This window comes from Nannospalax galili, unplaced genomic scaffold, assembly GCF_000622305.1.
Source record: "Nannospalax galili isolate Female #2095 unplaced genomic scaffold, S.galili_v1.0 scaffold359, whole genome shotgun sequence".
In the NCBI taxonomy this organism is placed as follows: domain Eukaryota; kingdom Metazoa; phylum Chordata; class Mammalia; order Rodentia; family Spalacidae; genus Nannospalax; species Nannospalax galili.
Window position 1 is genome coordinate 6,580,359 of NW_008347042.1, and position 12,746 is coordinate 6,593,104.

At 37.1% G+C, this 12,746-nt stretch overlaps 1 protein-coding gene across 1 annotated transcript in view; it reads left to right on the plus strand.

Annotated features, from left to right (window-relative positions):
- Positions 1–12,524, plus strand: part of Fstl5 (follistatin like 5) — a 507,104-nt gene extending 494,580 nt beyond the window's left edge. Inside the window, exon 13 of the mRNA XM_008843456.2 lies at positions 9,958–12,524. Within this exon, the coding sequence (XP_008841678.1) occupies positions 9,958–10,660 (703 nt within the window). The 3' untranslated portion in view covers positions 10,661–12,524. The remainder of the gene's footprint in view (positions 1–9,957) is intronic.
- Positions 12,525–12,746: the final 222 nt, after the last annotated feature.

Consider the following 12,746-nt stretch of genomic DNA (forward strand, 5'->3'; position numbering starts at 1 on the left):
TGGGGGGTGGGGTGGAAGGGTGAATGTGGCTTAGGGAGTCCCGGCGCGGAGAGCTGCGCTGTAGACTTACCCCAAGAGGCCTGAGGATAGTAGTCTTATCATATATTTTTTTACCATGGAAGTACAGTAATCTATATATTTTTGGTGTATACTTTTATTGAGTTTTTGTGCATTTCATACAATAAATCTTAATCATATGTAGGCTGCCTCCCCCAGCCACATCCCCCAGAGCATGCCTCCCCCTCGCTAGATTTCATGCAGTCTGTAATATATGTTAAGGCCTATCTGGTCAAGCTTTTGTACCCAGATGTCCTTTTGTGCAAGTTCATCCACTGGGGTCTAGTGATCCTATCTAGAGTCATTCCATTGAAGAAAATCAACTCTCCCTCATCCAGCAGTAATCAGTTGTCAACAGTTCCTTGGCTGAGGTTGGGGCCTGCTCCCCAAATCCCCAGTTCTATGCTGGCTTTTTGTCTGATTGAGTTTGCTTGTGTCTTGTGCATGTTGTCACCCCTGCTGCAAGTCCTTATCAGAATTTTTGTCCATTATTTCTACATTGCAGATACAGAATAGATGATGGGCTAACATCATTTGATTAATAGAGTCCTTGTTTTTATATTATTACCTTTTTACTTGTAAGCTATCTCTTTCTATTTTTTTTACTTCATTTCTGCCATGTCATCTTTTGTCTATCCATCAACTATTCACAAAACACTCTATCCAAAAAAGTGGGAGAATTACTAATGCTGTCTCTCCACACCCACCATCAGTCAGTCCTCTAAAATAGCATCTTAAGGTTTTGTCAGTTTTATGGCCCAAGTTTTTAGCAGATTTAGAGAGAGGCAAAAGGCTTCAATATTTGAAAAAGTGTATAGAGTATGCAGAACATACAGATTTTTAAATACCTTATTTTTCTACATGTTCATGTTATTCACTAAAAGTCAAGATCAGACACTCTGAATGTACTATATACTTGTTACACACTTGTCTTTTAACTGTCCTGGAGGAACCAGATACCAGATATGTCAGAACAACAGGATCTCAGCAAAGGAAGAAAATAGGGAATTTAGTATGCAGAACACATGCTGTTTCTCTTTAGAGGAAGTAACCCTAAAAATCAAAGCTGAAAAAGAAATACTGTAATTACAGTCCTTACAGTAAAATTCTGTCATATACTTACAAAAATGAGGTAGAAGGGCATTAGCTTGTTTATTTTAGTTTTTTCAGCTTATGTTTATAAAACAGAAAAATTCCAAGTGCCTTCGTTTCACAAATACTACAAAGCATCAAGTTGTTCGGAATCATCCTTGTTCCAATTAACAATCATTGGTAAATGTGGTAGTTGTAGTTCTGGGAGTCTCATCTCTCTAAAACAGGAGCAAAGCCACTCTTTATTTCATTTATTATTTTTATGTTATGAGTATGAGTGCATTGCCTGCATGTATGTAAGTGCACCTGTGTTGTGCAATCCCTGTCAAGGTCAGAAGAGGGTGTCAGATCCCCTGGACCTGGAGTTGTGGGTGGTTGTTAGCTGCCATGTGGGCGCTGGGAACAGAACCTGGGTCCTTTGCAAGAGCAGTCAGCCTCTTCAACACTGAACAATCGCTCCAGCCCCTCATTTTACTCATTCATGTGAAATTCAGATAAAATCAAAATTTAAGTAGGAACAAAATTCATGCTTTGATTATATGGGCCAATGTAGGATAATAAAAATCAACTAAATAAGAATTGCCAAACTATGGACCGATGGCTCATGTCACATCCATGGCTTCTGTGCAGGTAGACTGTCAGTGGTGAAGACTGAAAGGTGTCTTTGCAATTGGCAATATGCGGTACAGCACAGGATGAATTGTGCTTTATTTTTGTGTATTGATTATTGGGTGATGGCCTTGCTATTTCTATATATCATTATTTAGCATTTCTGACCTTCCAGTTGGAACGAAGCATTGATTATCCTTTAGGAAAACGTTTAGTAAATAATTGCGAACATATTTAGATTGTTCCTATCACTTGATTGCATTTTGGATAAAGGTTTTATTCATAAAAGCCTGCATATAACTCATTTCCTGTTGAAATTCTTTTGTTGTGAAATTTTATTTGAAAGAATATGATTTGAATAATTGAGGCCTCAGAAAGCATAAAAAAATATGCTTTTTTTCAAGTGTGAATTGTAACCATGTGTTTTTCATGAAAGGACCTGGTTCTTGTTCACATCATCAGCCTCCACTTGCTGCTTTTTCTTACCATCCATCAGTACGTGTTGACAGATCGGTGTTCCAAGTCTTTGAAGGTGCATGGGGACTCGTGTTAAGAGTGGAGAAGAGCCATCTTCCTTGCTAGTTTCTGACTTGGACCTCAGCGTTTAAACATTAAAAATGAGCAATGTGGACAACAGCTTTGATGAGAAGTTCTAAGAACTCTGGGAATAAGAAGTTCCCCACGAAGACTAAGGAAATAGGATAATAATCTTCAAATCTTACAGATTTTTTTTACTCCAATATTTGAGGCATGGTACCATGTGAGAATAATGCTTTTAGCATCAAGTATAAAAAATTTACATGAAATGCTAAATGCAATCTGTGAATTCCTTTAACAGTGTATGGAAGGATGATTATGAGGATGGATGTAAAAGACATAGGGTACTCTGCAGGCTTTTTGAGGTGAGAGCAACTGGAAATGGTTTTGAGAGGCTTTGTGTGAACAGACCCACTCAGGGACTATCTAAGTAACCACAGGGAAAGCATGGTAGGTATGTGGCATCAGTGAGTGAGCCTGGGCCTGTGGGATCTTTAGCTGTTACTCTATAAGGTTTCCCAAGGCCTCTGCCATATGTCTCTCTGAAGATCTGCTCTCTCACATTACCCAGTAGCTTCCTTGCAAAGATCCTGAATTACCAGTCATAACACTGATTGTCACTTACCAAAGCCTTAGATGTCCAGGTTCTAAAGTCAGCCACAAAATTTTTTGTGATCTTTATTAAAATATTCTTATGCATCACAGGTGTCTTTCTTAGATGCTAACTTCTGTGTAGAGCATTCACCATGGTCTACTGCACCATCTCCTTGACAAGTCCTGAGGCAGCACCTCTGAAGGTGGTGGCATTCATCTGTAGTCTTAGCTACTTGGGAGGCCAAGGAAGAAGGATCATTGGAGTGCAGAAGTCAGAGCACCCTGAACAGCTTAATGAAACCCTGCATTGAAGGGAAGAAAATCAAAAAGTAGACTGAGTTATTTGCTCCTTAACAGTGTGAGGAATTTGGAGGTCAGGTAAAGTTTAAACTGAAAACAGGTCCTCTAGATAAAAGTGAGAATAAAAATACAAACAAGATTTTCGTTATCAAAGTCTGTTTCCAAAGTATGTCCTGTCTTTAGAAATAGAGTCTTACTTTCAAGTTTTAGAAGGTAATCAAGGGCTGTGGTAACGGGCTGTGTCATTTTGGGAGTCTCTTGGATTTCCCTGACCAACAAACAACTCAAAGGGAGGTTTCTCCTGTCTGGCACTGTGTTTATTGTTATATAGCCTCAGGTATACACATGCACTCATATTAGTGTATTGTTTGCATATTTTTCAGTAGGTTTTTGATCTAACATATTTTTAATTTTTCTGTAGTTTGGTCTTTTTATTTTATTTTATTTTATTTTAATATTTTATTTTTTTAAAATGTGTATTGCTGTAAGTGCACACATGTTAACGCAATGCCCGTGGAGGTCAGAAGAGGTATTGGATTCCTCTGGAATTGTAGTTACGGATGTTTTTATTTTATTTTATATGTGTGAGTGTTTTGCCTTCATGTATATAAGTGCACCATGTGCATTCAATGCCCTGCAGAAGCCAGTAGAGGGTATAAGATCCTCTGGAACTGGAGTTAAGGATAGTTGTTCACTGTCATGTGGGTGCTGGGAATTGAACCCAGGTCCCTCAGGAAGAACAAGTGTTCTTAACTGCTGAGCCATCTCCCCAGTCCCTGGTTTGATCTTCTTTAAGGGAAAGACTCTAGGTAGGCTGACTAGACTCCCGTGGATGAATCTGTACTGAGGAACATCTGGGCACACACACTTGACTGGATAGGCCTTGGCATATATGACAAGAATGCATGAAATTTAGGGGGGATGTTTGAGAATCGATGGGAAAGAGTATATGAAGATAATTGAGATGTTTTGTATGAGGTGTACAAAAATTCAATAAAAATATCCAGTGAAACAACAGCAAAAAGTTTTTCATTATCAAGGTGATCTCTTTAGCACTCATAAATGGAACAAATATCTCCATGAAGTAGTGCACTTCATGCTGTTATAGCAAAACACCCCCAAACAGACTACTTATAAATAAAATACAGTTATTTAAGTCATAGTTTTGGAAGCTTAAAATTCAAGACTGAGCAGCCCCGACAGTTTGGTCTCTAGGAGGTGGGGAATTGCTGTCGAGGCTGGAAGAGCAGGGTTGCACAGTACTTCTGAGAAGCCAAACCCATTAAATGTCTAGCCACCTGTACACTTTAAAGTTGGGGACCAAATCTCCCATCATAAGAATGGGAGAAGCAAGGGACATCTAAATCACAGCTAGAAGCTTGAGTGACAGTGTCTCTAATTTTAGTATAGTGAAGATGCTATCTAACAAAAACAAAACAAAAAAAAACAAAACAAAAACCAGTGAATATTAAATTTACCTTCACATTTACTAAAAACGAATGTTAATAATATGTCACAAATAAAATCATGTATGCATATATGACATGAAATACAAGTGAAATCGTCTGTGAGAACAAAAGAGACTAATTGGTGAGAGGGTAGAAGTGGTAGGTAAAAAGTGTTTTGCTCAACTTTCTATTGCTGTGATAAAACACTATGACCAAAGCCAACTTGAGGAGGAATGGATTTATTTGTCTTACCTTTCCGTGTCACAGTTTATCATTGAGGGAAGTCTCAGCAGGAGCTCAAGCCAGGAGCACCAGAAAGCAGGAACTAAGGCACAGACCTCAGAGGAGTGCTGCTTCCTGGCTTACTCCTCTGACCTGTGCTCAGCAGGCTTTCTTATACAACCCAGGGCCAACTGCCCAGGGGTGGCACTTCCCACAGTGGACTGGGTACTTCTAAACCACTCAACAGTCAAGGAAATGCCTCACAGACATGTCCACAGGACAATTCAATAGAAAAAATTCCCCAATTGAGGTTCCTGCTTCCTAGGTATGTTAAGTCGATAACTTAAGTCAACCATGACTTGGGGGTATGGGGTCAGGGGCTGTGATCAGCATACAATATATACTTGGTCAAAAGTTTCCTTGCATAACACAGTACAACATACAGCAAATATATATATGATGAAAATTAAAATTAAAAAAGGAAAAGATCAACAACAGCAATAAATAAAACCAATAAACTAACAAAAAGCCTTTACATAACTCAGAGAGTAAGAAATAGATATAAAAACATATGACAGATAAAAGAAATTATGAGATGAATATAAGAAAAAAGCTGCCCTTAAGGTTAAAAATTACTAATTTTCTGTTCGGTAATACATACAATTTTAGTTTCATTCACACAGTAAAGAAAGACTTTGTCCTCCTCCTGCTAGGACAGGAATTGAACCTAGGGAAGTAAGGACCCTAGGAAGCATCAGATTTACATGAAATCTATTACAGTAAAAAAATGGGTCTGGAAATAAGAAGTACTGCTTGATCCCAATTCCCATGACACATCTGAAGCAGAAAAAATAGTAATTAAAGCTGAACCCCTTTTTACAAACCTCAAGATAAACTTCATTGACTAGGTACTATTAAAAAAATCAGTTCAGGAGAGGAAACTATTACAATAATTCCCCATGCCAAATCTGACCAATTCACATGCCAGGAAAATGCCAGCCAAGTGACAGTTTTACTGCTCTTTTCTCAGCCTGCGATCTCTATCCTAACATTCTTATAAATGGTAGACAAACTAGTATCGTGCAGAATCTTACTATGGTAAGCAGACATGGACATTGAGGGGCTTGTAAATATTAACCACAGTCTAATGAACAGTGGAAGACTTCTGATTATCAAGCTGTCCTAAGGGGAAATTTTGAATTAGAGACACCACTTGCTAGCCAATAAATCAGTGCTAGAACAGTGTATTCTCCCACACTGCTTCTGAGACTCTGCTGTCCCTCTGAGGGAACAGAGGGCAGGGCCAAATTACGTGTCATCTTGTTACCTCTCCTGGGGCATCTGCCTTATCAATTGGAATATTTAAAAAATAAAAATTATCTGCAAAAGAATTCAGGGTGTATCTGAAAAACTTGGGCACATCCTTTACTCTCACAGTTAAGATAGTTCAGGGGAACAGTGAGCTTGGCACAGTCTTCCTCATTAGCATGCACAATTCATTGCCCAAAGGGACTAGGAGACTCAAGGTTAAGAGGACAGCTGAAATGCCAAAACTTGATTTGTTTATTGCTTTCATTAAATGAGCCTATGACTGCTTTTCCTCTGAGCTCAAGTACAATTTATATTTATTATATTTATATCAGAAAAATAATATCTTCCTTCATAATTTATAATTTTGTAAATTATGAATTGATGAATATATACTGACATTCATATACAAACATATTCATAATAATGATCCACTCATGGAAATATAGTATGTTTGTCAATAGATGGAGTTAAATTTTTATTAAAACATGTCTGAGTGTGGATAGTGAAACCTATTATTTTACATTTTTCATGATGAATAGTAAAAACATGTGATGTAGGTTATTTTATTTTATTTTTTGAACCTTTTGAGACAGGGTCTCCCTGTAGCCCCAGACGGCCTGAAAATCACTTATGTAGACCAGGCTGGCCTCAATCTCACACAGATTTGCCTTCCTTTGCCTCCTGAGTGATGCATTGTTTTCTTTCTACTATTTAGAAAAGAATTAAAACCTATACATAATTCTGCACTAAACATTACTAAGAATATCTGGAAATTTTAATAATATGAATGTTCCTTCAAATCTTCAGGACTCAGATTTTATCCATAACAGGTATAGAATGAGTTGCTTATTGAAAAAACACTGACAGAAATATTAAGGATACAGAAAAAATAATTCAGAAACAAGTGAGAAATGGTAAATATTATTCAGAAATACACTAGAAATTATTTTCAATTATAGAATTTCAAGCACAAAGGAGAAGTGATAGTTACTACATTAGGAAACAGTAAAGGAGAATAATTAAACATCGATTGCTAATAATACCAGTTTTTTAAAAAATATTGTATTTATTTTAATTTATGTATAGGAGTGTATTGCCTGCATGTATGTAAGTGCACCTCTGTCCTGCAATGCCTGTGAAGGTCAGAAGAGGGCAATGGGTTCACGGGAACTGCAGTTATAGCTGGTTGTTAGCTGCCATGTGGGGGCTGGGTAACGAACCTGGGGCTCTGCAGACTAGCCAGTGTTCTTAACTGCTGAGCCATCTCTCCATCTCTCCAGTCCCTTCAGGGTTTTTTTGTTGTTGTTTTTTGTTTGTTTGTTTGTTTTTGTTGTTGTTGTTGTTTTTGTTTTTGAGTCCATGTACTACTCTGTAGCTCTGTCTGCTCTGGAACTGGTTATGTAGACCAGTAGACAACACTGGCATCAAACTCACAGAGATCCTCCCTCCTCTGACTCTCAATTGTGAAATTAAAGGGTGTGCCACCATGTCCAGCCAACTTCAGTTTTTCAATCGATTAAAATGTCTATACTCAATAAAAGGAAGGACAATTGATCTTCAATATATCCACAATGCTTTCTCTAATAACTATTTAAGAAAGCTCTTTGAAGGAATAACTGTACATTGAATTCTTTGATAAAAATTTATATTCTCTGTAACTATAAAAGTCTCATGAAAACTGCTCAAAGACAGCTAAAATGGCTTAATAACTTTATGTAATGTAATAAATGTAGAAACAGATATCATTTTGTGTAAGCATTAATAAATTTTTGCACTAAGATACTCTCTCATCCAGAATTATGCATAATGCTAATTTTTGAAAAATTTATCTCAGGTTTATGATATGAAGTATATTAATTTATGTACATTTTCGTCTTGGCTTAAGACATGTTTGAAATTGTAAACTATATAACCTGAAATGAAACCTATCTTGTATTATACATAGAAACAATTTTTACTCATATAAATAAACTTCCTCTGGCGATTACTACATAGAAATTGCATAGTGACATAATTGGCTATCTTTAAAGATTTATTTTTGTTTTGTTTTGTTTTGCTTCATCTTAACATAATACAGAACTCTTTTTTTTTCCCACGTATGCACAGAAGATGGAATAGTGTTTCTCTGACCTTTATAACATGAGATATTGGAATAGTCAGACAAGACAATCATTCAGTCAAAATCAATACCCAAAACTGAATAATGACCATAAAAATACAATTTTGCTTCTCTCTCACACAAGCTCTCACTCTCTGCTTCTGTATCTCTCTCTCTGTCTCTGTCTATTCCCATTTCTCTTCTTATTTCTGGTATTTGAAATGGAAACTTGGCTGAGTAGTTCAAGCTAGCCTAGAACTGACGATCCTGCTTTAGCCAAACTTGGGGTGTTGGGATACAACTGCGTATCACAATACACAGATTATATTTCTATTATTTAATTGTTGTGATTTTTCTGGAAATCTCCTCGTACTATAGGTCAGATTTTCAAAATATATGTGTACTTGACTTAGAACTCCTGATAATTTTGAGCAAATATTCAGTCTGCCAAACAACTAAATGAGTTAAAAAGAGAAAATTAAGTTGACTTTAATAAAAATTATCATGAATTTCCAGTTTTTTTCGTTGCTCAATATGAAAGCCAACACAATGTAAATGTTGCATTAAAATTAGATCAATATAAAATGGCACATTTGGCTGGAGAGATTGCTCAGTGGTTAGGAACATGGATTACTCTTGCAGAGGACCTGGATTTGATTCCAAGTTCCCATATGTTAGCTAATAACTTTCCACAAATCCAGGGTATCCAACACCTTCTGAACCACAGGCATTGAATGGCATGGGTGCACTTACACACATGCAGCAATACACTCATACACATAAAATAAAAATAATAAAAAAGTATATAGCCAGGCATGATGGCACTCACCTTTAATCTGAGCACTTGGGAGGCAGAGGCAGGCAGATCTTTGTGAGTTCAAGGCCATCCTGGTCTACATAGTGAGTTCCAGGACAGGTGGGGCTACAGGGAGATCCTGTCTTAAAAGATCCTGTCTTAAAATAAAAAGAGCAGATAATCAAGATCCTAAAATATAATTAATATAAGTCCAATGTCTTATAATAACAATAATATAAATCTGTATCTATAAGGAATTCTTTGATATACATTAAAATGAGAAAAGGCAATCATCTCACCACCGACACGTGCTGTTTATTTCATAGTTAAAAGACAACATAAAAACCAAATGAGCTAGGGAGGAAGCTCAGTGCTGGTCAAACACATGTGAGGCCCTGAACTCATCTTCAGCACTATATAAAATGTGAATAGAGTGAGTGAAATTGTGTGTTTGTGTGTGTGTTTGTGTGTATGTGTGTGTGTGTGTGTGTGTGGTGTACAAATTATTATTTTGTTAAGATTTTTATTCCTGCTGGATTTAGTATCAGTCGATTTCATACAGTATCAGACTTAGAGACATCGAAAATAATATTTTATTTTTCTCTTCTATTTTAAAAGTGGAATTGATTGCTTACATTAACTAAGTCCTTGTCTTTGAATTATTTTCCTTCCTTCAGCAGGGGCTGCAATTATTTGGATGTAAAGGAAGTGCGAATGACCTAGAGAAAGAATTCAAGTCAGACATTCCAAATATTAATTCTAAGAAATCTGTGCACAGATTTCTACCTCAGAGGACAGTCAACACTTAGGCTTGGATGGACCTATCCATGATGCATGCTCTTTGGGTGGTAACTCCGTAGCTCCTGTCTAACTTTGATTTTCATCTTTTTCAGGTTTGGATTTATTCTTCATAAAGAAGAAGCTGCACTACACAAAATCGATCTTGAAACCATGGCATACATCAAAACAATTAGCCTGAAGGACGCTAAGTGTGTTCCACAGTCCTTGGCATACACCCACCTGGGAGGGTATTATTTCATCGGCTGCAAGTCTGACAGCACCGGGGCATTTCCACCACAGCTAGTGGTGGACAGTGTGACTGACTCAATCATCGGCTTCAATAGTGATGTAACAGGCACACCATATATCTCCCCAGATGGCCACTATCTTGTCAGCGTTAATGATGTGAAGGGTCTTGTGAGAATTCAGTACATCACCATCAGAGGAGAAATCCTAGATGCTTTTGACATACATACCAACCTGCACATATCTGACCTAGCCTTCCAGCCATCCTTCACAGAAGCCCACCAGTACAACATCTATGGCAGCTCAAGCCAACAGACAGATGTGCTCTTTGTAGAGCTCTCCTCTGGGAAGGTCAAGATGATCAAAAGCCTCAAAGAACCTCTCAAGATGGAAGACTGGCCCTGGAGCCAGAAGAACAGGCACATCCAAGGAAGTGGTCTATTTGGACAGTACTTGATGACTCCCTCCAAGGATTCTCTCTTCATCCTGGATGGTCGCCTCAATAAGTTAAACTGTGAGATCACTGAAGTTCAGAAAGGAAATACCATCATTTGGGTTGGAGATGCCTAAGGAGCCCTGTTATCTAATTTCAGAAGGAAGAGTTTTTTTTACAATACATTGCACTTAATCCATACTTAAATTACAGCTTAACTTTCCAAGTTTATATCCTAATCAAACAAAATTCACTTGGTTGGTCCAAATAAGCTAGATTTTTTTTTTTTTTTTACAAAATCATGCACTATAATACTGGCTGATTAGAGACATCTAAGTAAAAATTTAATTAGAAATTTATAGCACTCATAAGAATCCAGTGTATTTTCAACCAATATAATCAGATTTAAAATTCTTTAAAAAAGTAAACCGCAGGGAATTTCAGATGACTTAAGCATCGTTTCACTTTTAGGGTAGTTTGTTTTTTCTCTGTCCTTTTGCTATGCTTAAATCAGAAATAAAGGGTCTCGTGTAAACTTAAAATTCTTAATTCAAAATACTCTGTCCCATCTACTGTTTATAATCTTTTGTGCCTTGAAGGAAATGTCATAGGGAAATAAGGAATGCTAAGAGCTGCATACTGGATACCTTCAACACCTTCATAACTAGAACTGTGTTGTCATCAGAAATGTTTAATATTTTGCACCAAATCCTGCCTTCAGTCACTTGCTTGACCTTCAGTGAAATGTCATTTGAAGGCATAATTTGGCCTTGTGCTGTATTCAGATGAGAAACTATCTGACATTCACTGAACAATGTGCAGCACGATATTGAAAATGGACAGGGAGGGAGAAAAACAGGTAGAGTGACAATGTTCGCAATGCTGTGTACGCATTTTACTTTCATTCACTAGAGTGTATGTTATTACTAATGTAATTTTATCTGGGATTTCAATTGCTTATTTCATTATTCGGAGGATAGATCCTTTTATGTAGCCTGGTGTTGCATAATAATGAATGTTTTCAATTTTGGAAAAGGAGCATTAGTTGTGTCTGCTCTGAGTGGACCACATGTAGGGATACTAACACCAGACAGAGAAAAATGGAACCACTCTGGAGATGTGGTGGCCAGGATTATATCCTAGTCAAACAAAATTTACATTGTTGGTCCAAATAACCTAGTGTTTTTTCAGTAGAGATGGATTGGCCCAACCTGCAGTGGAGAGTGAATGAGAGCTTCTCCCTGCTTTTGCAATTCCTGTGTAACTCATCAAAGAACCTCATCCCTTATCATCTTCCTAAATGGCTTCTAGTCCTACATAATCTTAAAGCATCTTTCCCAACTGCGTGCTGTAGCTGTGAACCCAACTGAATCTTTTGAGACACTGCAGAGAAGTAAAATGATTGCTTCTTCCTTTTTAATAAAGGGGAAATTAGAGGACCAGTAGAAATAGATTAATACCAGTTAGTTGGGTTTAAGAGAATAGTGTGTGTGTTTTGAGAAGCTTTTCTACTTATTTTTCTCTTATCGTTGCTAAAAAGGTGAATGAGATGTTGAAATGACCTCCATTTGCTAAAGGTGATCCAATAAGGTCTTTTTTAAATACAAATTTTACTCAAGTTTAAATTGTGTAAAACCGCATAGAAACCTGGAATTTTATAGTGTGCACTCTCTTATGTGTATATAGCATCCTGAGCTGTGTGGTACAATAGATTTCTCCTTAGCTTAAGGAAACATTAAGGGAGATAGATTTAATAAACAGAAAAATCAGCTCAACATTTTTACTGGTTGAGTCTGCTTTACTCTTTAGTAATTTCCTTCCCTGTGAACATGAACCATGCAGTGTCTGTGAGTTAATGATTTGACGTAAGTCTGTTGCGTACATCCTTCTTTAATGCTCCCATCATGTGGATGCTCTGTCTGCTGTCATTGCTTGATAAAAGAATAAACCTCTTATGTTTTATCCCTTGTGTCCTCAGTAAATGATTTAGTGTGCATGCCTTTTTATACCTCCCCAAGCTTCATATATAATCTGGTGCTCAATATTGTTTTAAAAGTGAAGGTTAGGGAGGGCATAGGAAGGAAATGGAATCGAGGCCAATCAAACAAAGTTTGTCTTTTCAAAAAGTATCCATATTCCCTTCCATTCACTGTCCCTTCATTATTCAGTGTTTATAGCAAAACATATATCCTATGATGTCAGTTTCTTTAGAATCACTCATAT